At 47.0% G+C, this 21810-nt stretch overlaps 1 protein-coding gene and 1 pseudogene across 38 annotated transcripts in view; both read left to right on the top strand.

Annotated features, from left to right (window-relative positions):
• Positions 1-1581: 1581 nt before the first annotated feature.
• The window catches only part of CLASP2 (cytoplasmic linker associated protein 2), a 209664-nt gene continuing 189435 nt past the window's right edge, over positions 1582-21810 (top strand). For 8 of the 38 annotated variants that reach the window (XM_051818571.2, XM_051818562.2, XM_051818568.2 and 5 more), the window contains exon 1: positions 1588-1897. In XM_051818571.2, the coding sequence (XP_051674531.1) occupies positions 1703-1897 (195 nt within the window). In that variant the 5' untranslated portion in view covers positions 1588-1702. Of the gene's footprint in view, positions 1898-21810 lie in introns of all 38 variants that reach the window. The other 30 variants (XM_051818556.2, XM_070072929.1, XM_051818561.2 and 27 more) reach the window with 9 other exon arrangements.
• Positions 11044-11939, top strand: LOC103350392 (zinc finger CCHC-type and RNA-binding motif-containing protein 1 pseudogene; annotated as a pseudogene).

Below are 21810 nucleotides of genomic sequence, written 5' to 3'. Positions count from 1 at the left end.
CCACTGCAGCTCAAGCAAGGGGCTCTGATTCTCCTTCCTTCACACTGTGTGTGTCGAGAGGAGGACCAACTCAGGACAGAATTTTGCCCACGCGCTTTGGAGAGGGCCCTTGGCTTTCCTCGCCCACACACTCAAATGCTAATCTCCTCCAGGAATCATGTTTTACCAGCTCCCTGGGAACCCCTTTGGCCCGTGTGACACGCGAACCATGACGCATGGTTTGCTTGATGGAGGAACATGCTCAGGGAAATTAAATCCAAAGATGCAAGAATCTTTACAACTCAATGTGAAACACAGAAATATTGGGGAAAAACCCTTCACAGCACAGAAAACGGTCAAGCTTCTTTGAATGTGGGAATCTTATCATTATTTTCATTGACTCCTTCACTCATTCAGTTTAGATTGATCGGACGCCATCAGTTGCCAGGCACCATCCTAGAGAAAACAGAAAAGTTTCTGGAGCTTTTGAGTGCCAGAGGAGACAGACGCTACACAAATAGTCTTGTAATTGTTGCTGGGTCTCACTGGCACACAGGTGCCTTTAGAATGTGTTACAGACCACTTTACCCGGCCAGAATGGTCGGGACTATTAACCCCGCCTATACCGAACGTTGTGAAAGATATACAGCAGTTGCACTCCCAAGCCCAGCTGGTGGGAATTTAGCACCATCCGGCCACCCTTGGCAGTTCCCCCAGAGACCTAGCAATTCTAGTTCTTGGTAATCGAATCAAGATAAATAAAAACGTGTGTCAAAGCATGTCCACAAAGCTTCCTGGCAGCTTTATTTACAATCACTGAAACTCTGGAGCCACCCCAAATGTCAACAGGTGAACGGGTGGACGAATCACGGCACTTGATAGGTGCACCGGGGTAGTATTCAGCAATGAAAAAGAGGGGACTCCAGGCGCACCACGGCACTCAGTGGCTCCTAACACATCAGCCAAAAGAGGAGGAAGCCAGACTCAAAAAAATAAAAAAGATAGATGAATAATCCACAGGTAAACCATCCAGGTGGCGTCGCCCGGGAGGAGGCGTTGCTTGGCTGGGAAGTGTCTGGGACTTCCTGGGGCGGTGGTTACCCCGGCGGACACACTTAGAACTCGTCTATTTGCCTCCGTGCAAGTTAAACCTCGGCTGCTTTGTAAAGTACTCCAGCCACTGTGGCGGTGCCTGGAGCGGGGGGGCACGCCGTACGTTGCTGAGGGAGAATACTCGAGTGCATTACTCCTGTTTTTTATTTATTTTTTTTTTTTTTAAGGCAGTGGGGGTGGAGAGGGGGAATTCCAAGTACCGGAAACTCTCCCTAGTACTGATTTCCAGCGGAGGAGGACTCGGAAGCCACGTGGAGCCACAGCGCCCGCGGCGAAAGGCTCGCCCGGGTCGGGGCCCCAGCTCGCCCCGCCGTCCCGTGACCCTCAGCGGCCGGCGCGCCGCGACAGGGGAGCCGGGCCGGCGGGCGGCTCTCCGGCGTCGCGCTGACGTCACGCGCGCGCTGACGTCGCCGCGGCCGCGGCCTCTGAAGCGGGCCGGGGCTCGGGGGGCGCCGAGTTTGAGTAGTTTGGGGGCCCGGCCGGGCGCCTTGGCGCCGCTCCCGCCGCCCGCCGCGCCCCGCGAGCCGGCCCTCGGGCGGGCGGAGCGCAGTCCCGCCGGCTCCCCGCCCGCACCCCGCGCCGGCGGCCGGGCTGCCCGGCGGCCGCGGCCATGGAGCCCCGCGGCATGGAGTACTTCAGCGCCCAGGTGCTGCAGAAGGACGTGGGCGGCCGGCTGCAGGTCGGCCAGGAGCTGCTGCTGCACCTCAGCACCCCCGGCGCCGTCCCGGACCTGGAGGACGACCAGAGCCGCCTGGCCAAGACGGTCGACGCGCTCACCGGCTGGGTGGGCTCGAGCAACTACCAGGTAGGCGGCGGCGCGGCGGCCCCGGCACGCCCTCCGGCCGGCCCTTTAATCCCGCGGGGGCTGGGGGCTGCGGGGCTGGGGGCTGCGGGGGCTGGGGGGGCTCGGGGCTGCGGGGCTGGGGGCTGCGGGGCTGGGGGCTGCGGGGGCTGGGGGGGCTGCTGGGCTGGGGGCTGCTGGGCTGGGGGCTCGGGGGCTGGGGGCTGCGGGGGCTGGGGGCTGCGGCCCGGAGGAGGACGGGAGGGGGCTGGGGGCTGCGGCCCGGAGGAGGACGGGGGCGCCGCCCGGGACCCGGACGTTGCTCCGCGCCTGTGCGGCGGTCCACGGCCGGGACTCCGCAGAGATGTCAGACTCACTTCTTACTTCTTACTTGTACTTAAATCCTGTTCTAAGCTAGTTCCTGCTTTTGTTGTCCCCCACCCCGTCTCTCATTTTTATAGAACTGGAAAGTTGGCAGTCTTCGTCCCAAACTTCCCGGGGGGCTGCGTTCACCCTGGCGGCGGGTGACAGGGCGCTGACCCCGTGGCTTTTTTTTTTTTATTATTATTATTAAATTTGGCTTTGTTTGTTTGTTTATTGACTACGGGAAGCCGCCGAAAGTGCTGCATCCTTTTGTCTTGCTGCGGGGAGGACCGAGTCGGTTTGAAAGCGTGCGCGCCGGCAGGCGTGGCTGATGCCGCGTCTACACTGCTGCCAGCAGCAGTGTGTGTTTGGGTTGCAGAGGCTGTGCCCCGCAGGCTGTAGGGCCGGCTGCTCTGCGAGCAGCGTGTCGGCAAGTTGTGAGCGCTCACTTTTCTTTCCAGACTGCTAGTGGCACTGTTGCTTTAACATGCTGGCCGGAACCGCCCGTGGATGAAATAATTTTTCCTCAGTAATAGCGCTTTGTAACTCGGCAAGTAGGCAGTGCTCCGAAAACCTTTTTTTTTTCCCCCATGTAGAGGAGAAAGGCAAACTGCGGAGTGCTGCATGTGTGAAGTGAATTTTGGAAAGGTGTAGGCTTCTAGAAAGATAAGAAGCCGTTTGAGAACTCACCACTCCCTTACGGACTCTCTTCAGTATTTTTCAGATGTTTGGGGGAGGTTAACATTTGATGTATCGTCACGGTTTGGGAGACTTTTCTTCTTTTGGGAGAAGCCAGCTGCGTTTGCTTGCTGTTTAAGAAGGGGGTCTACGTCATCGGGGTTGATTGCATGTTGTGCTAGAGGCGGTGTTCCGCTCAAGTGAAGGCTGATGTGCCTTTTTTTTTTTTTTTAAAGATTTGTTTATTTATTAGAAAAGCTGAGTTAGGGAGAGGAAGAGGCGGAGAGACAGCTTCCATCTGCTGGTTCACTCTCCCAGACGGCCACAACGGCCGGAGCTGGGCCAATCCCAGGAATCAGGAACCAGGAGCCAGGACTTCCCCTGGGCCTCCCACATGGGTGCAGGGGCCCAAGGACTTGGGCCATCTTCCACTGCTCTCCCAGGCCACAGCAGAGAGCTGGATCGAAGTGGAGCAGCTGGGATCGAACCAGCGCCCATGTGGGATGCTGGCCCTGCAGGCTGGGGCTTTAACCCGCTGTGCCCCAGCGCCGGCCCCTGATGTGCACTTTCTTCCACACTGGCCACAGAGACTTGGCTTTGGGACATTTCACAGCCAGAGCGCAGCCTCATCTCTTGGAGCGCACTCTGATACCAGAGCATCCCGACTTTGCATTTTGTCTCTCTGCTCCGTTTCCGCTCAGTGCCGAGTTTATTTTTCTTCACTGGACGTGGAGCATTAGACTCCATCAGGGTCTGAGCCAGGTTCTTACCTGCCACTACAGCGCATGCTCTTGTTCCTCCTAGAGACCGCACCCTCTGATGATCCTACAGTCAGAAGAGGACCTCCACGGGCTCCCATCACCTCCACACTCGCCCACGGAAATGCGCTCATGTGGTCTGGAGCACATTTCTGAGTGTTGTGTCGGTGCTCACAAACGTGACGTGAAAGACTGAGGATCAGAAGCTAAGGAAAGAGAGAAGTGGAGAATGACTCAGGCAGAGCAGACAGCAGATCTGGAGGCCCTAGTTTTGCCGAGGAACGGAAAGAGGGCCAGCGGGGCTAGAGGTTAAATGACTGAGGTGTTAGGGTACCTGGGGAGGGGACCGCAGGTGGGAGATGTTGCGCTCTCACTCTGCCTTTCAAGTAAATTTAAATAAATAAGGCATTTAAAAAGGAAAGTGAAATCGAGGAGGCAGTGGAAACAACCTTTTTGGATTTCATTGTAACTATGGTGGAGGGTTTTTTGCAGGGGGAGTGATTGGGCCACCAGAAGTCACCTGTTGGATTGGATTGAGGGTTGAGAGAATAGAGCATTCAGGAATAAATTGCCTTGGCTGAGCAATAGAATAGTGCTGTTTACTGGAATGGGAAAGACTAAGAGAAAAACAAATTAGGTGAAGGAAGTTAAAAGTGTGGTTTTGACTGTGTTAAGATTAACATCCAAACTGAGATGTTAAATGCATACTTTGAGTCCTCATTTCAGTGGAGAAATCATAATTTGAGATTAAAAATATGGGAATGGGGCAGGTATTTAATATCGCAGTTAAAGATGGCTTTCAGATAACCTGTGTCTCATATTGGAGTGCCTACATTCAGTGTCTGACTGACTCCAGCTTCCTGAGAATGCATACCTTGGGGGCCACTTGGTGATGGCCCAAGTGAGTGAGTTCCTGCCACCCAGGTGGCAGACCCAGATTGAATTCCTAGCTCCTATGGTTGTCCTGGCCAGCGCTGGCGTTCACATTTAGTGGAGTGGATCAACAAATGGCAACTGTATCTACGTCTCTGTCTCTGTCTCTCTCCGTTGCTGGATTTTTTTGTTTGTTTGTTTGTTTTTTTAAGATTATTTATTTGAAAGAGAGAGAGGTCTTCCATCTGCTGGTTCACTCCCCAATTGACCACAACGGCTGGAGCTGCGCCGATCTGAAGTCAGGAGCCAGGAGCTTCTTCTGGGTCTCCCACATGGGTGCAGGGACCCAAGGATTTGGACCATCTTCTGCTTCCCCAGGCCATAGCAGAGAGCTGGATCGGAAGAGGAGCAGCCAGGACTAGAACCAGTGCCCATATGGGATGCTGGTGCTTCAGGCCAGGATGTTAACCCATTGCGCCGTTGCTTTACCTCTCAAATGAATATATTTTTTGTTTTGTTTTTGAATTTTCTTTTTTTATAATTATTTTTAAAATTTTATTTAAGGCATATAAACTTCATTGCATTTCATATATACAAATTTAGGAACATAGTGATTCTTCCCACCTTACTTCCTTCCCACCCATACTCTCATCCTCCTTCCTCCTCCCTCTCTCACTCCCATTCTCATTTTTTTGCAAAAATCTGTTTTCAGTTAACTTTATACTCATAAGATTAACACTACACTAAGTAGAAAGTTCAACAAATAGTATTAAGAAAAAACACAAAACAAAAATAAAAAACATTATTCCTCAACAATCAAGACAAGGGCTGTTCAAAAATAAATAAATACATTTAAAAAAATTAAGCAAAATATGGAAATAGGCTTGTAATATATGTGCTCTGGTATTTGGTTTTTGCTAAGGATGGTTCTGCGATTTTAGTAGTCCTCTAGTTTTAAGTGATACTATGAAAAGAACATTTCCTTCATAAAATGCTGTTAAGTATGATCCCCACCGTTTGAAGAGGCTTTGGTGCGTGATCAGGCACTGTCTCAAGTGCTTTGTTTGCATTATCTCATGTAATCTTTACGCTGTCTTAGGAAGTCCGTATTTTCCTCCTGTTGTAGAAAAGAAGACAGAGTATCTTGCTTTAAGTCAGAGGCTTGGTCAGTCATTGTAGTGCCTGAGCCGACAGAGATTAGCATATTCAGATTCCTTTCATCTACTTTTATGAGCTTCTTCAGTACGCTATTATTTGTAGCTCAGCTTTCACTTTAGTATATTTTGAGGATTATTGACATTTATGTTGCATCTACAAGCATAATGGTTGACTCTAAACATGGAAAAAGCAATAATTAGTATTTATAACTATGTAGTAGTGCTGGACTAAGTCATTTACTAGGATTTCATGTCTTTTCTTCAATCTAACATCACAGCCCCTTTGATGTTCTAAGGATACTTTCCAACGTCACTATTACCTCAGCTATATTTCCTCTAAGCTGCTTTCCCAGGCCACAGCAGAGAGCTGGATCAGAAGAGGAGCAGCCGGGACTAGAACCGGCTTCCATATGGGATGCTGGCGCTTCAGGCCAGGGCTTTAACCTGCTACGCCACAGCGCGTGCCCCTAAGCTACCTGTTTCTTAAAGTGTACCATTTTTTAGTTTGCCACAAAAGTTAATATGGATGGTATATTAATAGTTACAGCATAACAGTAATATATTAATGTGTGCATGTATTTATATATGGATCTTGCCTGTTCCTTTTTTTTTTTTTTGCCATATCGCATGAATACCCAGATTGTTTTCCGTTTTCTGCCATTGACATGCCCTTTTATATTGTCACCTCTGTACATATGCATGAGAGTTTGTCCAGGTCATGATTCTCATTCCTTTCAGATTCAGCGCCCTCTTCACAATCTTGAAATAAAATTTCTGGAAAATGCCCAATACACATAATTTTTAAAAATCCCTGTAGTGTCCCAGCTATACCATAAAGGAAACTTATACATAATTTACTGTGAGATGAAATATATTTCCATTTATAAATCTGTCAGCCTGACTGCCCAAGAAATGTAATGATAGTCACATCACATCACTACTAGGACATTCTGCTATAAATGCTGTTGCTGTCAGTTAAGACCACTAATCGGTTGTGCAGTTGTTGGCAGTTCAGACGTCACAGTAACTTTACTGTTGGTGATTGTGGTATTCTGGAACTCTAAATTCTGAATCTTACCTCTTTGATATCCAATTAATGAGTTTGAGTACCCTACATGATATTCACTTCATTAAGCTTTCAGCTTCCCACTCTTTCTTGACTGAGCAGATAACATTAATCACAGCTTACAGTCATTCTTTAAAATTTTGCTGATTCTGTTTACTTAAAAGGCACAATGACAGAGAGAGACGGAGATCTGCTGTCTGCTGATTGACTCCCCAGATGCCCAGCGACAGCCCGTGGTAGGCCAGGCTGAAGCCAGGAGCCTGGGACTTCTTATGGGACTCCCACTGGGTGGCAGGGATGCGTGTGCTTGAGCCATCACCTGCTGCCTCCCGAGGTGCAGGTTAGCAGGAAGCTGGGTGCGAAGAGGAGCAGGACCTGTGAGCCAGGCACTCCGATGTGGGATTCAGACATCCCAAGAGGCATCTAACACTCTGCAACCTCCTGCCCCTTTGCATTCATTCTTAATTCCTCTTGCTTTATGGTCTTTATTTGGTAAAATGCAACACTGGTAGTTCAACTCTGCCTAGCCCATACCTGCACCAGTGCAACCAAGGGTGAATGGAGAAAAAAAAAAAAAAGACCTCTTTTACGGCTTCATTTTAAATCTTGAGCTTGAAGGTGTTCTTCATGCTGCCTAGCACTCGTGCTGTGTTTTCTTGGTTCATTTTCTCTTTCTCTGAGACAACTATTTCACCTTTTCTCTCCTCTCAGACTGACCGGTATCTCTCATCTTCATCACTGTGAGCTGAGGGCTTCCCACTTCACTGAAAAAATTCTGAGAATTAAAATTTCTCATTTAACATGTATTCAGGCCAGCGCCGCGGCTCACTGGGCTAATCTTCCATCTGCGGCGCCGGCACCCCGGGTTCTAGTCCCGATTGGGGCACCGGATTCTGTCCCGTTTGCTCCTCTTCCAGTCCAGCTCTCTGCTGTGGCCCGGGAAGGCAGTGAAGGGTGGCCCAAGTGCTTGGGCCCTGCACCCGCGTGGGAGACCAGGAGAGGCACCTGGCTCCTGGCTTCAGAACGGCACAGGGCGCTGGCCGCAACGTGCCAGCTGTGGTGGCCACTTGGGGGATGAACCAACGGAAGGAAGACCTTTCTCTCTGTCTGTCTCTCTCACTGTCTAACTCTGCCTGTCAAAAAAAAAAAAAAAAAAGATGTATTTATTTATTTGAGAGGTAGAGTTACAGACAGAGAGGGAGAGACAGAAAACCGCTGGTTCACTCTCCCAGTGGCCACAACGGCTGAGGCTGGGCCAATCCAAAGCCAGGAGGTTTTTCCGGGTCTCCCACATGGGTGCTGGGGCCCAAGGACTTGGGCCGTCTTCAGCTGCTTTCCCAGGCCAAAACAGAGAGCTAGATGGGAAGAGGAGCAGCCAGGACTCAAACCAGTACCCATATTGGGTGCCAGCATCACAGACAGAGGCTTAGTCTACTACGCCACAGAGCTGGCCCTAGAATTAAAATTTCTTAGGACTCCCATTACTGTACCTACTCACCTGTCAGCATTTATACCCACAGCAAGCTCTCAATATTTGTTGGGTCAGTGAATGAACACATTTGTAATTTGCCTGATGATTGTATTTCTGGAAAACTCTTGTATTAAAACCATGCCACCACCACCAAAGGAATTAAATTTTAGGCTCTTAAAACTTCATACCAGGTTGTCATCTACTTGAATGTTTGGCTGCAGGGTATCGCCATGTACTTCTGGGCTGTAAATCTCCGGATAGTAATGTTGTATACCCTTCTTCCCCACCCCTAGTGACAACCAGTATTCTTGGGTGCACAAGGATGCTTCAACAAGTTAATGGAAAACATAATTAAAAGGTAAAATTTGAGGCAGGTGTTTGGATCACCAGCTTAAGTCTTGGGACACCTAAGCCCAAATTGGAATGCCTGGTTCAAGTTCTGGCTTCTCTGCTTCTAATCCAGCTTCCTGCTGGTACTCATCTTGCACGTAGCAGATGATGGCCAAAGAACTTGAGTCCCTACCACTCACAAGGAAGACCTAGATGGAGTTCTGGGCTTCTGCCTTGCCATTGCTTGACATTAGGGGAATGAACCTGCAGATGGAAGATGTCGTGCTCGCTCTATCTCTCTCTGACTCTCTCTCTCTCTCTCTCTCTGCCTTTCAAATAAAAAATAAATAAATAAAAGATGCTTATTTTGGTGTAAAAGCTTTTTTGAAATCCATGCATAATTTTTTCTTTTTTTTTTTTTTAAGATTTATTTATTTATTCAAAAGTCAGAGTTACACAGAAAGAGAGGGAGAGACAGAGAGTGACAGAGAGAGGTCTTCCATCCGATGGTTCACTCCCCAATTGGCTGCAGTGGCCAGAGCTGCGCTGATCTGAAGCCAGGAGCCAGGAGCCAGGAGCTTCTTCAGGGTCTCCCACACGGGTACAGGGGCCCAAGGATTTGGGCCATCTTCTACTGCTTTCCCAGGCAATAGCAGAGAGCTGGATCAGAAGAGGAGCAGTCGGAACTTGAACCGGTGCCCATGTGGGATGCTGACACTACAGGTGGCAGCTTTACCCGCTACACCACAGCACCAGCCCCGCATAATTTTTTCCTAATTACATTTTCCATAAACTTTGAAGTACCTTTGTATGTCTAGAAATGGAGGTATTGGGTTATACTTTCATTTCCTTTTCATGTCCCCTGCATTCTTTCTACAGCTAATCACTATGTATAGTTTTATGTCACTGTATCCCTTATCTCAAAAAATTATTTGAGAGAAAGCAGAGACACTGATGGAGACCTCCCATTCATTGGTTCATTCCCCAGTGCTACAACAGCTGGGGTAGGTCCAGGCTGAAGCCAGGAGCTGGAAACTCAGTCCTGGCCTCTGCTATGGTGGTAGGCACAGGTACTTGAGCCAACGCTCCTGCCCTTCAGGGTCTGCATTAGCAGGGAGCTGGAGTCAGGAGCCAGAGCCAGGTTCTCAGATAGGGGACATGAGCATCTTCACACTGCGTGTTTCTCTTATTTTCTGAGGGGAATTGTTTTATTGTTTATATATAAATAACCTGTTTCTTCAGGTTTTTCAAATTTGTAAGATTTTACTCATTTAATCTGTGTATGCATGCTCACTTGCCAGTTACTTTGTACTATTCTTTTACCAAGTTTCTTAGATAGTTTAGTTTTGTGGAAAAAATGTCTACGCCTACATTATTTCCTAAGAGGGAAGAACGTTATAGGAAATATGATTGTTATGTTTAAAAATATGTGGTTTTTTTCTGTTCTCCTTGTGGTGGAGAAACATTTCATAATTGTGAGTTTTTATTCTTCCTGGGGTCAGAAAACTCTTATTGTCTGGCTTTCTGACTTTGCAAGGAAATTTTTTTTTTAACCTTTTCTTTTAAAGTTTATTATGTATTTTATTTGAAAGGTAGAGTTAGAGAGAGAGGGAAGAAGAGACATCTGCTGGTTTGTTTCCTAAATGGCGGCACTGGCGGGGTGGACAGGTTGAAGCCAGGAGCCAGGAGCTTCATCTAGGTCTCTTATGTGGATGTCAGGGGCCCAAGCGCTTAAGCCATCCTCTGCTCATCATAGCAGGGAGCTGGATCAGAAGTGGAGCAGCAGGGACTTGAACCAGCGTCCCTATGGGATGCTGCAGGCAGCAGCTTTACCTGCTACATCACAACGCCAGCTCCATCAAGGAAAGTTGTTGATTGTGATTCTCAAATTGAGCATACTCATTACCGCCGCATGTATTTACTTACTTACTGTCTGCTGATGTGGTTTCTGTTGACAACATTTTTGATCTAAACTATCTGGAAAATTATATATTCTATTGAATTGAAACTCTGTAGTCAAGGTGACACAACTTCTATATAAATTTATTGATATCAGATTACTGAAATGAGTTCTACCACTTGTGATTCAGCAGTGAAGAGACCAAGAGAGGGAATGAGAGAGAGAGAGAGAGAGAAAGAAAAGGAGTGGGGGAAATAATCCTTCAGTTCTGAGACTTCTTAGAGTTAGGTAGATTTTCATTAAATTCTTAAAAAATTCAGTTTCATTATTTAAAAACACCCTAAAATTTAAGATTAGTCTTAGCCCAGATTTGTTTTATGGAGTTTGTTTTTCTGCTTGTTAGAAAGTATATTATGCATTCTTTTAGGGAAAAATGTGTTATATTTTAAAGGATCTGAGCAGAGGCATTTCGATTCCTAAGGAAGTGGTGAAGAGCAAAGTGGAACATTGCTCTCATTTCCTTTAAGGGTTTATAATATTCTACTACTGAGAAGACTTTTAGCTTAGTGGAAAGATGTCCATATGGGGATTAAGGAAAGTTGTTCGTAATTCCATATGTAATTTTAAAAAAAGATTTATTTACAACCTGTGATGCCCAGGTTTGCGGCACAGGTGCAGCAGGAGTCTGGGGTGAGCTGGCTGGGCCTGGGGCTCCCGTGCCACCACTTCATCTGAACCAGTGAGTGGTGGATTGGCCCCAAGCAAAGGCACTGTGTATGTGTCCAGCTTACCCTTTTCCCTGACGAACAGTGACCTATATGGAATATTTTCCAAGTATGGCAAAGTTGTAAAGGTTACTATATGAAAAATAAAGATACCAGGAAGAGTAAAGAGGTTGCATTTATTTTGTTTTTGGATAAAGACTGCACAAAACTGCACCAGGGTGATAAACAACAAACAGTATTTGTAGAGTGAAAAAGCAAGCATTGCTGTCTACAGTGGAAGAGTGGCTGAATTCATCCGAAGACGAAACTACTTTCAGAAATCCAAGTGCTGTGAACGTGGGGAACGTGGACACTTAAGTTATGCCTGACCTAAAAATATGCTTGGAGCACATGAACCTCCAAAGAAGAAAGAGAAAAAAGTTCCTGAACCAGAGGAAGCAGAAGAAAGTGAAGACGAAGGGGAGGACCCTGCTCGGGACAGCCTCACCAGGCCATAGCCTTCCCGCAAGCCCAGCTGAAGACGAACAAGGACATGGAGACCCAGTCCAGGGGTCCCTCCACATCCGATGACTCGAGACGGCCGAGGATGAAGAAAAGCACATGCTTCAGTGATGAGGAGGAGCTCGGTGACTGAAGTGACGTTTGCTGTGTGAATGTCCCCAAGATAGAAAAGCCCAGGAGCGCACAGTTCAGCTGAGGGCCACGGTTACTTTTAGAATTTGAGATAAAAACACTTAATACCAAACAGTTTTGTACTAGAAAGCAGTTCATAGGAAATTTAAAAATAAATAGAAAGTATTAATGTTTCTCTCTTGCCTTAGCACAGTTCAGTTTGAGTATCCCCAGTCTGAACTGAGCACTGCGAAATCTGAATTCTTGTCAGTGCCAGCACAGTGTCTCAGGAAGGGCATCGTGACGGTGTTACACATCCTGTGTCCTGCTGCCTTCAGGCTGTGTACATGAAGCTTGATAAAACCTACGTGAAGTTCATATTTAGGCTTGGTTCCCATCCCTGTTTGTGCAACTACTAGAAAATCCAGAAAAACCTAGAATTCAAAATACTTCTGGTCCCACGTATTTCAGATAAGAGATATACAGCCTGTACTAAAAATCAGCACTTGCTAGTACTAATCTGAAAAGAGCTAATTTTAATAAAAGTAAGAAAATATTATAATAATACCGTTGTCATCCCACGAGAAAATGGTATTAAAGTGATTTATTTGAGATGTTCATCACAAAACTTTACTTGTGTCTGATTGGTTTACATAGCTTTCAAAATTTAATCTTCAAAACAGATACTTCATAAAATGTTAATAAACTTTTTCAAAAGAATTTTGTCTGTAAAAAATAGATTTATGTATTTGAAAGGTAGAATGACAGGGTGGTTTGCAGGTGAGAGTGGGGGGAGTTGGTGAGGGAGGCGAGGCTGCTCTTCCATCTGACAGTTCAGTCTGCAAGAGGCTGGGACTAGGGCAGGCCAAAGCCAGGAGCCAGGCGCTTCATCCTGCTCTCCCAAGTGTGTGGCAGGAACTCTAGTACTTGACCCAGCTCTGCAGCTTCCCAGGTGCCCTAGCAGGGAGCTAGATGAGCAGCAGAGTGGGCAGGACCGGAAGCGGGAGCTCTCATATGGCATGCAGTTGTCCGAAGCAGCAGCTTAATCCGTGGTGCTACAGCCCCCACCTCACATACGTAGATCTTGATACTGCAATGTCAGATACACCTATCGTATTCTTTAGATTGCATTGGCTATTATTGGGTCTTTATTATCCTAAATAAATGTATTTATACAATTAAATATATTTATTATCCCAATTACTTATGTAACAAAAAGTTAGTTTTTTTTTTTTTTAATTAGAATTACATCGAGTATCTTTTTGGAAAGAATCAGTGTCTTTATAATATTAACCTGTTTTTATCCATGAAAATTAAATTATTGGTTTGTGGGGTTTTTTTTTTTCCTTTTATTTAAAAGGCAGAGTTACAGTGAGAAGGGAGAGAGAGAGATCTTAGATCTTCCATCCTCTGGTTTAGGGTCACAGTGACCCTGGACTGGGCAAGGCCGAAAGCAGGAGCAAGGAGCTTCATTCTGTCTTTCAGGTGGGTGCCAGGGCCCAAGCACTTGGGCCGTATTCTGCTGCTTTCCCAGGTGCATTAGCAGGGAACTGGATGGAAATGAAGCAGCCGGGACTCAAACCAGTGCCCATTTGGGATGCCGGTGCTGTAGGCAGTGGCTTAACATGCTGCACCGTAGTGCCTGCCCCTAGGTCGTCTTTAATGTCTTTCAATGATGTTTCATTATTTTCTCCAAGTAATTTTTGTTAGGTTTACTTTTAGGTAATTTATCATTTTGAGAGTGTTGTAACTTTATATTTTTAATTGTTTTTTTAAGATTTTTATTTTATTTGAAAGGCAGAATTAGAGAGACAGATCTTCCATTTGCTGGGTCACTCTCCACATGGCCACAACAGCCAGTGCCGGGCCAGTCTGGCACCAGGAGCTTCATCTGGGTCTCCTATATGGGCACAGAGGCCACTGCATTCCCAGGCACAATAGCAGAGAGCTGGATTGGAAATGGAGTAGCCGGGACTCAAACCAACACCCATAAGGGATTCTGGCGTTGGAGGTGATGGCTTTAACCCATTACGCCCCAACACCAGCCTAAAATTGGATTTCCCAACATAGAAAAATGAAATGGCTTTGGTGTATTGATCTTTAAAAAATGATTTATATATATATTTATTTATTTATTTATCTGAGAAGCAGAGTTAACAAAGAGAGAAGGAGAGACAGAACTCTTCCATCCCCTTGTTCACTCCCCAGTAGCCAAACAGCTGGAGCTGGACCACTTGGGAAGCGAGGAGCCAGGAGCTTCTTCCTGGTCTCCAACTTGGGTGTAGGGGCCCAAGCATTCAGGCCATCCTCTGTGGGGAGCAATCCGGACTAGACTAAGTTACTCGAATTGGGACTTGTTCTGTGCATCTGCTCTCCCACAATATGGCGCTGGGAGAGAAGTAAACAGCTTCCGCACAGCTGCCTCCAGTTCAACCAATTAACTGTAGGACTTGCTCCTGATTGGAGAGCAGCGTACTCGGCGTGTGGGCAGCCGAGTTGGGATTGGCGGAGGAGGACTATAAAGGAGGAGAGAGACGGCATGCACCAGGAACATCTATGGGGAACATCTAAGGGAACCCGTGCAGCCCCCGAGAAAGCCGGCCGGCGGTGTGCCGCTCCCCTGCGGAAGTGGGGAATGCGGCCAGGGGGAACTGCCCTTCCACGGAGGTGGAAGGGATAGTAGCCAACCCGGGAAGAACCAGCAGCAAACCCGGGGAGGGCCGAGCAGACAAAAGAACAGCGCAGGGTCCTGTGTTGCTCCTCCACGAAGAGGGGGAGCGACATAATGGTGCCGTGACTCGGATAGGAAACTTAGGACGGATATGAAACTTAGGAGGGAAGAAACGGGAAGAACTAGGGAAAATATCGGAGAGAGAAACTAGCAAACAGCCTAGGGAAAAGCCGGACGAAAAAGGAGCCGGAAGAAGCTATTGAAAGCCTAGGCATAGACTCGGATACGGACTACGGGGGGAAGCTGGGAGAAATCTCTAAGGTCGAAAGCGAAAGTGAAAGCTAGAACAAACAGACTCGGATGCAGACTGTGGGGAGAGGCCAGGAGAAATGAGGGAGGAGTATTGTTGGAAGAAAGCTTGGGGAAACATACCGGGTAGAGAAAAATGTTAGGGAAATTGAAGCCGCGGGGGGCAGGCCGAGGCGGAAACGAAAGCCACTTTGGGGTTCTCAAGTTAGCCCGGGAATAGGGGGCGAAAAGTTGAAGCCAGAAGCTGAGACGTAAGCCAGATTGGGATCCGTCTGATTAGCCCGGGGAGCAAAGGACGGGAAGCCAAATCGTGGGGCGGAGACGTACGCTGGGTTGAATTCGCCAGGCTAGCCCGGGGAACTTAGATTGAATCCTAGTGGCGGAGACGCAAGCTACGCTGTGTTACTCGCGGAAGCCGCCGCGTGCAGAGAGAGCACGGGGCGTGAATAGATAGGGAACGCTGGCGTAGGCCGTGGTTCAGACGCGAAAGGGTTAAGCGTGGAGACCGCGGAGCGCGCAAAGCCGAGCCGCGCAAAGCCGGGAAGCTGCGCAGATGAGAGAGGCGCGCGGGCTGAAGCGGCGCAGAGCCGGGAACCCGCCGGCGGGGCGAGGTGCCGGAAAGCCGCAGGGATAAGAGAAACAGAAGTTTTAGAAGTAAAGTGAGAAAAATAGGAATGCTGGAAGATAGAAGTAAAATGGGAGAAATAGGAATGCCCGGAGATAGAGAAATAGAGAAATAAAAAGGCCTCCCTACAACACTGCAATGTGAGAGCTTGGATTCGGTCTGCCTAATCAAGTGAGGCGATGAGCACCTGCGGGCAGCTAGCAGCTTATGCGCCGCAGGTCACCGAAGACAGGCACGAATTAACATCAGTAAGGCTTCCCCACAATACAACAATATTAAGCTTGGATTCGGTCTGCCTGATTTAAGGCGGTAAGCGCCAGCAAAGCTCGACCAGAGTATGAGCTGCAGGTCACCGAAGATAGGCACAAACCAACACTAATAAGTCTCCCCAATACGGCAATGAGAAGGCTTGGATTCGGTTTGCCTGATAGGTTTTGTAAACACCTGCAGGCAGTTCTAGCAGAGCAGAGTATGCGCTGCAGGGCACCGAACACAGGCACGCATCAGCGCCTAAAAACCTCCTCACAACATGGCGAAGAGAGGACCCGGATTCGGTTTGCCTGATGGATAGGACTTGTAAGAGCCTGTGGCAACTCTAGTGTGTGCCGCGGGACACCGAAGACAGGCGCGTATCAACGCCAAAAATAAAAAGAAAGGGGGATCTGTGGGGAGCAATCCGGACTAGACTAAGTTACTCGAATTGGGACTTGTTCTGTGCATCTGCTCTCCCACAATATGGCGCTGGGAGAGAAGTAAACAGCTTCCGCACAGCTGCCTCCAGTTCAACCAATTAACTGTAGGACTTGCTCCTGATTGGAGAGCAGCGTACTCGGCGTGTGGGCAGCCGAGTTGGGATTGGCGGAGGAGGACTATAAAGGAGGAGAGAGACGGCATGCACCAGGAACATCTATGGGGAACATCTAAGGGAACCCGTGCAGCCCCCGAGAAAGCCGGCCGGCGGTGTGCCGCTCCCCTGCGGAAGTGGGGAATGCGGCCAGGGGGAACTGCCCTTCCACGGAGGTGGAAGGGATAGTAGCCAACCCGGGAAGAACCAGCAGCAAACCCGGGGAGGGCCGAGCAGACAAAAGAACAGCGCAGGGTCCTGTGTCGTTCCCCCATGAAGACGGGGAGCGACAATCCTCCATTGCTTTCCCAGGCACATTAGCAGGGAGCCAAATCGGAAGTGGAGCAGCTGGGTTTCGAACCACTGCCCATGTGGGATGCTGGCTCTGCAAGTGGAGGCTTACCCTATTACACCACAGCACCCATCCAGTATATTGATTTTGATAGCCAGCCTATTTCTTTTTTAAATTTTTTAATTTATTTGTATTTATTTATTTTTTTTTGACAGGCAGAGTGGACAGTGATAGAGAGAGAGAGAGAGACAGAGAGAAAGGTCTTCCTTTGCCGTTGGTTCACCCTCCAATGGATGCTATGGCCAGCACGCTGCGGCCGGCACACCGTGCTGATCCAAAGCCAGGGGCCAGGTGCCTCTCCTGGTTTCCCATGGGGTGCAGGGCCCAAGCACTTGGGCCATCCTCCACTGCACTCCCAGGCCACAGCAGAGAGCTGGCCTGGAAGAGGGGCAACCGGGACAGAATCCGGCGCCCTGACTGGGACTAGAACCCAGTGTGCTGGCACCACAGGCGGAGGATTAGCCTATTGAGCCATGGTGCCGGCCAGCCTATTTCTTACTATGTAATTTAAAACTTCACTTTCAATTTGTGAATTTTTTTTACATTTTTCTTTACATACAGTATCAAATAATAATTACAGTTTAAAAATTATTTATTATTTGAAAAGGAGAGACTGAGAGAGGTTGTGTATGCTGGTTCACTGCCCAAATGCTTGTAACCAAATGCTTGGGCCAGGCTGGAGCTAAGACACTGCACTCAATTCTGGTCTCCCATGTGGTGGCAGGGACCAGCTGTTTGAGAAATAACCTGCTGCCTCCCAGGATACACATTAGCAGGAAGGCAGCTGTGAAGCAGAGTCAGGGCTTAAACCCAGGAACGTCAATATGGGATGCAGGTGTCTAATTGCTGACTTAATTTCTGTGCCAAATGCCCACCCCATGGCCATTTTGCTTCTTTTCAGTCCTATAGTTATTTTTTTAAAAAAGATTTATTTATTTGAGAGCGGGGGGGGGGGGGGGGGCGGGCCTTCCATCTGCTTGTTCACTTCCCAAATGGCCACAAGGGCCAGTGCTGAGCCCATCTGAAGCCAGAAACCAGGAGCTTCTTCTGAGTCTCCCAAGCAAATGCAGGGGCCCAAGCACTTGGGCCATTTTCTGCTGCTTTCCCAGGTGCATTAGCAGGGAGCTAGATTGGAAGTGGAGCAGCCGGAACTTGAACTGGCGCCCATTTGGAATGCCAGCACTACAGGCAGAGGCTTAACCCACTGTGCCACAATGCTGGCCCCTGGTCCTTTAGTTTTGCTTGATTTTGATGTATTGGCCAGTGCTCTTAGAATGAGGAAAAATAGGGGCCAGCGCTGTGGCTCACTTGGTTAATCCTCAGCCTGCGGTGCCAGCATCCCATATGGGCGCCGGGTTCTAGTCCTGGTTGTTCCTCTTTTGATCCAGTTCTCTGTTGTGGCTCGAAAAGCAGTGGAGGATGGCCCAAGTGCTTGGGTGCCTGCACCCGTGTGGGAGACTAGGAAGAAACACCTGGCTCCTGGCTTCGGATCAGTGTAGCTCCAGCCATAGTGGCCATTTATGGGGGTGAACCAACGGAAGGAAGACCTTTCTCTCTGTCTCTCTCTAACTCTGTCAAATTAAAAAAAAAAAAAAAAAAGTGAGGAGAAATAAGAAAGTCGATATCCTTGAGTTGTTCCTGGGTTTAAGGGTGTATTCTAACATTCATTGTTAGGAATTGTGTTTACTATAATTTTTCTAAAACAACTTTATTGTGGAGGATTTTGAACTATGTGAAGATAAACAGTAAAATAAATTCAGCCACAGCACACTGATCATCCCATAACGAGTCCATCTCCATCATTGTCACAAATCATAGATATATCCCTAAGGCTTTTTAATTAGTGTCTCAAAGATAAGTGCCTTTTAAAAATGTAGCATAACTTTAGTGTTACAATTATTACCACAGTTACAAAATAATAATTGTTTGATATCAAATATTCAGGGTTCAAATTTCCAAAAATTTTTAATTATTTTTATAAATATGTTTTAAAGATTTGTTTATTCATTTGAAAGGCAGAGTGATAGATCTTCCATCCACTGGTTCACTCCCCAAGTGGCTGCAACAGCTGGATCTGGACAAGGCCGAAGCCAGGAAGGAGCTAGGAACTCTGTCCTGGTCTCCCAACTTTTTGAGCCATCTTCCTAACCCACTGCACCACAGCACTGACCCTTAGTTCTTTAAGAAAAATCAGGATCCTAGTAAGGGCCACACCTTGGGTATAGTTTCCTATTGCTGCAGTAGCAAATCAGCTCACATTTACTTTCTTGCAGTTCTGGAGGTCAGAAGTCTGAAATGAACTTCACTGGGATGAAACCAGTATGTCAGCTGGACCAGATTTCCCCTAGAGGATTTAAGGGAGACTTGAGGACTGCAGGCTGCCTGCATTCTTTGGCTTATGGCCTCTTTCTCCATATTCCAAACCCGCAGTGTAGCATCTTCAAGCCTTCCTGGCCTCTGTCTTGTCACATCTCCTTTGACTATGATTCTTGACTTCCTTCCAGTAAGAACAATTGGAATAAGCCAATATATACACAGTCAGCTAGTTTGGCAAAGGGGCCATGCGTATACAATGGGGAAAGGGTAATCTGTTCCATAAATCATTGGGCAAACTGGAAAATAGAAAATGTATAGTGTAGAAAATGAAATTGGACCTTTATCTTTTATCAAAAGAAAATAGCTAAAGACTTACATGTAACTGAAACTGTAAAATTCTTACAAGAAGACATGGGGAACTATCCTTCACATTAGTCTGGCCAGTGCTCTTTCAGATTTGACATAAAAGTACATCAACACAAGCAAAAATAAGCAAGTGGGACTACATCAAACCAAAAATGTCTGCACTGCAAAGACAAAGACAGTCTCCTAGTTAGGATAAAATGCAAACCATATATCTGTTATCCATATACCTGATAACCATACATTAATATCCAAAATGTGTAAGGAGCTTATACAATTCAATAGCAAGAACGTAACCAAAAACGAAAACCACCTAAAAATCCCAGTTAAAAAGCAGTCAGAGGTGGACATTGTGGCTCAGCAGATTAAGCCATCGCTTGTGATGCCCACATCCCATATTAGAGTAACTGGTTCAATCCCAGCTACTCTGCTTCTGATCCCGGTTCCTTCCAGTGCATTCTGAGAAGCAGTGGATGATGGCTCAAGTGCTTGGGCCCCTGCCACCCACACAGAGGACCTGGATGGAGTTCCAGACTCCTGTCTTTGGCCTTGCCCTGCCATATCTGTTGTAGACATTGGGGAAGTGAGCCAGTAGGTAGAAGAGATCTCTGTCTCTCTTTGTCTGCCATTTTGCCTTTCAAGTAGATGAGAATAAACATTTTTTAAAATGGACAAAAACCTGCATAGAAATTTCTCAAGACATGTAAATGGCCAACAGGTATATGAAAAGATACTCAATATCAGTAGTCATCAGGAAAGTGCAAGTTAAAGCCACAATGAGACATCAGCTCTCACCCATTAGGATACCTATTATCAAAAAGTCAAAAGATAATAATGAGTGTGCGTGAAGATGTGGAGAAAAGGGCATTCTGGGGGCCGGTGCTGTGGCATAGCTTGTAGAGCCGCTGCCTGCAGAGCCAGCATCCCATATGGGCATGGGTTCGAGTCCCAGCATCTCCACTTTGGTCCAGCTCTCTGCTTTAGCCTGGGAGGACAGTAGAAGATGGCCCAAGTCCTTGGGCCCCTGCATCTGCGTGGGAGACCTGGAAGAAGCTCCTGGCTTGGCGCAGCTCTGGCTGTTGTGGCCAGTTGGGGAGTGAAACAGCAGATAGAAGATCTCTCTCTCTCTCTCCCTCTCCCTCTTCCTCTTCCTCTTCCTCTTCCTCTCCCTCTCCCTCTCCCTCTCCATAACTCTTTCAAATAAATAAATATTAAAGAAAAAAAGAAGATGGGGAAAAGGGGAGCTACTGTTCAAAGGGTACATATTTTCAGTTATAAGTGCTGGAAATCTAATTTATAGAATTGTGAATGTAGTTAACAACGTATTGTACACTTGACCTTTGCTAAGAGAGTAGATCTCTGCTGGGAGGCTATTATTTTACCTCCCAAGAGGAAACGTGCTTATTAACTCTCTTAATCCATTTTCCATTCTGTAATCTCTCTCTCTCTCTCTCTTTTTTTTTTTTTGGCCAGGCAGAGTTAGACAGCGATAGAGAGAGACAGAGAGAAAGGTCTTCCTTCCGTTGGTTCACTCCCCAAATGGCCGCTACGGCTGGTGCTACGCCAATCCGAAGCCAGGAGCCGGGTACTTCCTCCCAGTCTCCCTTGTGGGTTCGGGGACCGAGCACTTGGGCCATCCTCCACTGCCCTCCCGGGCCACAGCAGAGAGCTGGACTGGAAGAGGAGCAACCGGGACTAGTACCCGGGGTGCCAGCGCCGCAGGCGGAAGATTAGCCAAGTGAGCCGTGGCGCCAGCCTCTCTCTGTTTTGAACGGTTGAATTTTACTTGTGGTAGAGTTTCCTTATAATCTGGATTTAATGACATCATTACTATAATGGCATTTGACTGTTCCTTCTGTATACCCTATTATAATTATTGCCAATTCTGTTGGAGCTAAAACTTCTTTATATTCTATCCTTTCCTAAAAGCTTGTGGCAAGACTTTTTTCCTAATAATGTTCTCCCTCCCATCAGAAGGCACATAAGATCTAGAAGAGTCTCTTTTTGATGAAGTTGGCGGCCATTAATGTTCATTGTCTGGGTCTATTTGTTATTGTTTACAAAATGTGATATTACAGTTCTGTGATTTAGAATACTTTTATAAACAGAAACTATTAAATCCTTAACTATTTGGTTATGCAGTAGTACAATTATTACAGAATGGTAGTTATGTTTATATGGTTCTTTTTACTTACTGATTGTAAAAATACGTTGGTTTTCTAGCATCCTCTAATGTTGACCAAATAGTTTTGGTTTTTGATACCATTATGAACTTGTGTATTTAAATATACCTAATATGTTTCAGTTCAATGTGGTTATTATCCTTTTGATATACAAACTATCCTTTCTTAACATGACCCTAATATTCTTTGATAGTGTCTTTGCTGTCTCGTATCATAAGATATTATCATATATGGATTCTTCAAAAAATTTGTGGAAAATAGAATTAAAAGTTAATTTGGATTAAAAAAAAAAAACTTTGCACTTGATCTTAACCAAAAGGCCGAGAAGCAGTACAAAAACT

This window comes from Oryctolagus cuniculus, chromosome 4 (genome assembly GCF_964237555.1).
Source record: "Oryctolagus cuniculus chromosome 4, mOryCun1.1, whole genome shotgun sequence".
In the NCBI taxonomy this organism is placed as follows: domain Eukaryota; kingdom Metazoa; phylum Chordata; class Mammalia; order Lagomorpha; family Leporidae; genus Oryctolagus; species Oryctolagus cuniculus.
The sequence above is the reverse complement of the archived record's forward strand: the minus strand, read 5'-3'. Positions and strand labels throughout refer to the sequence as shown.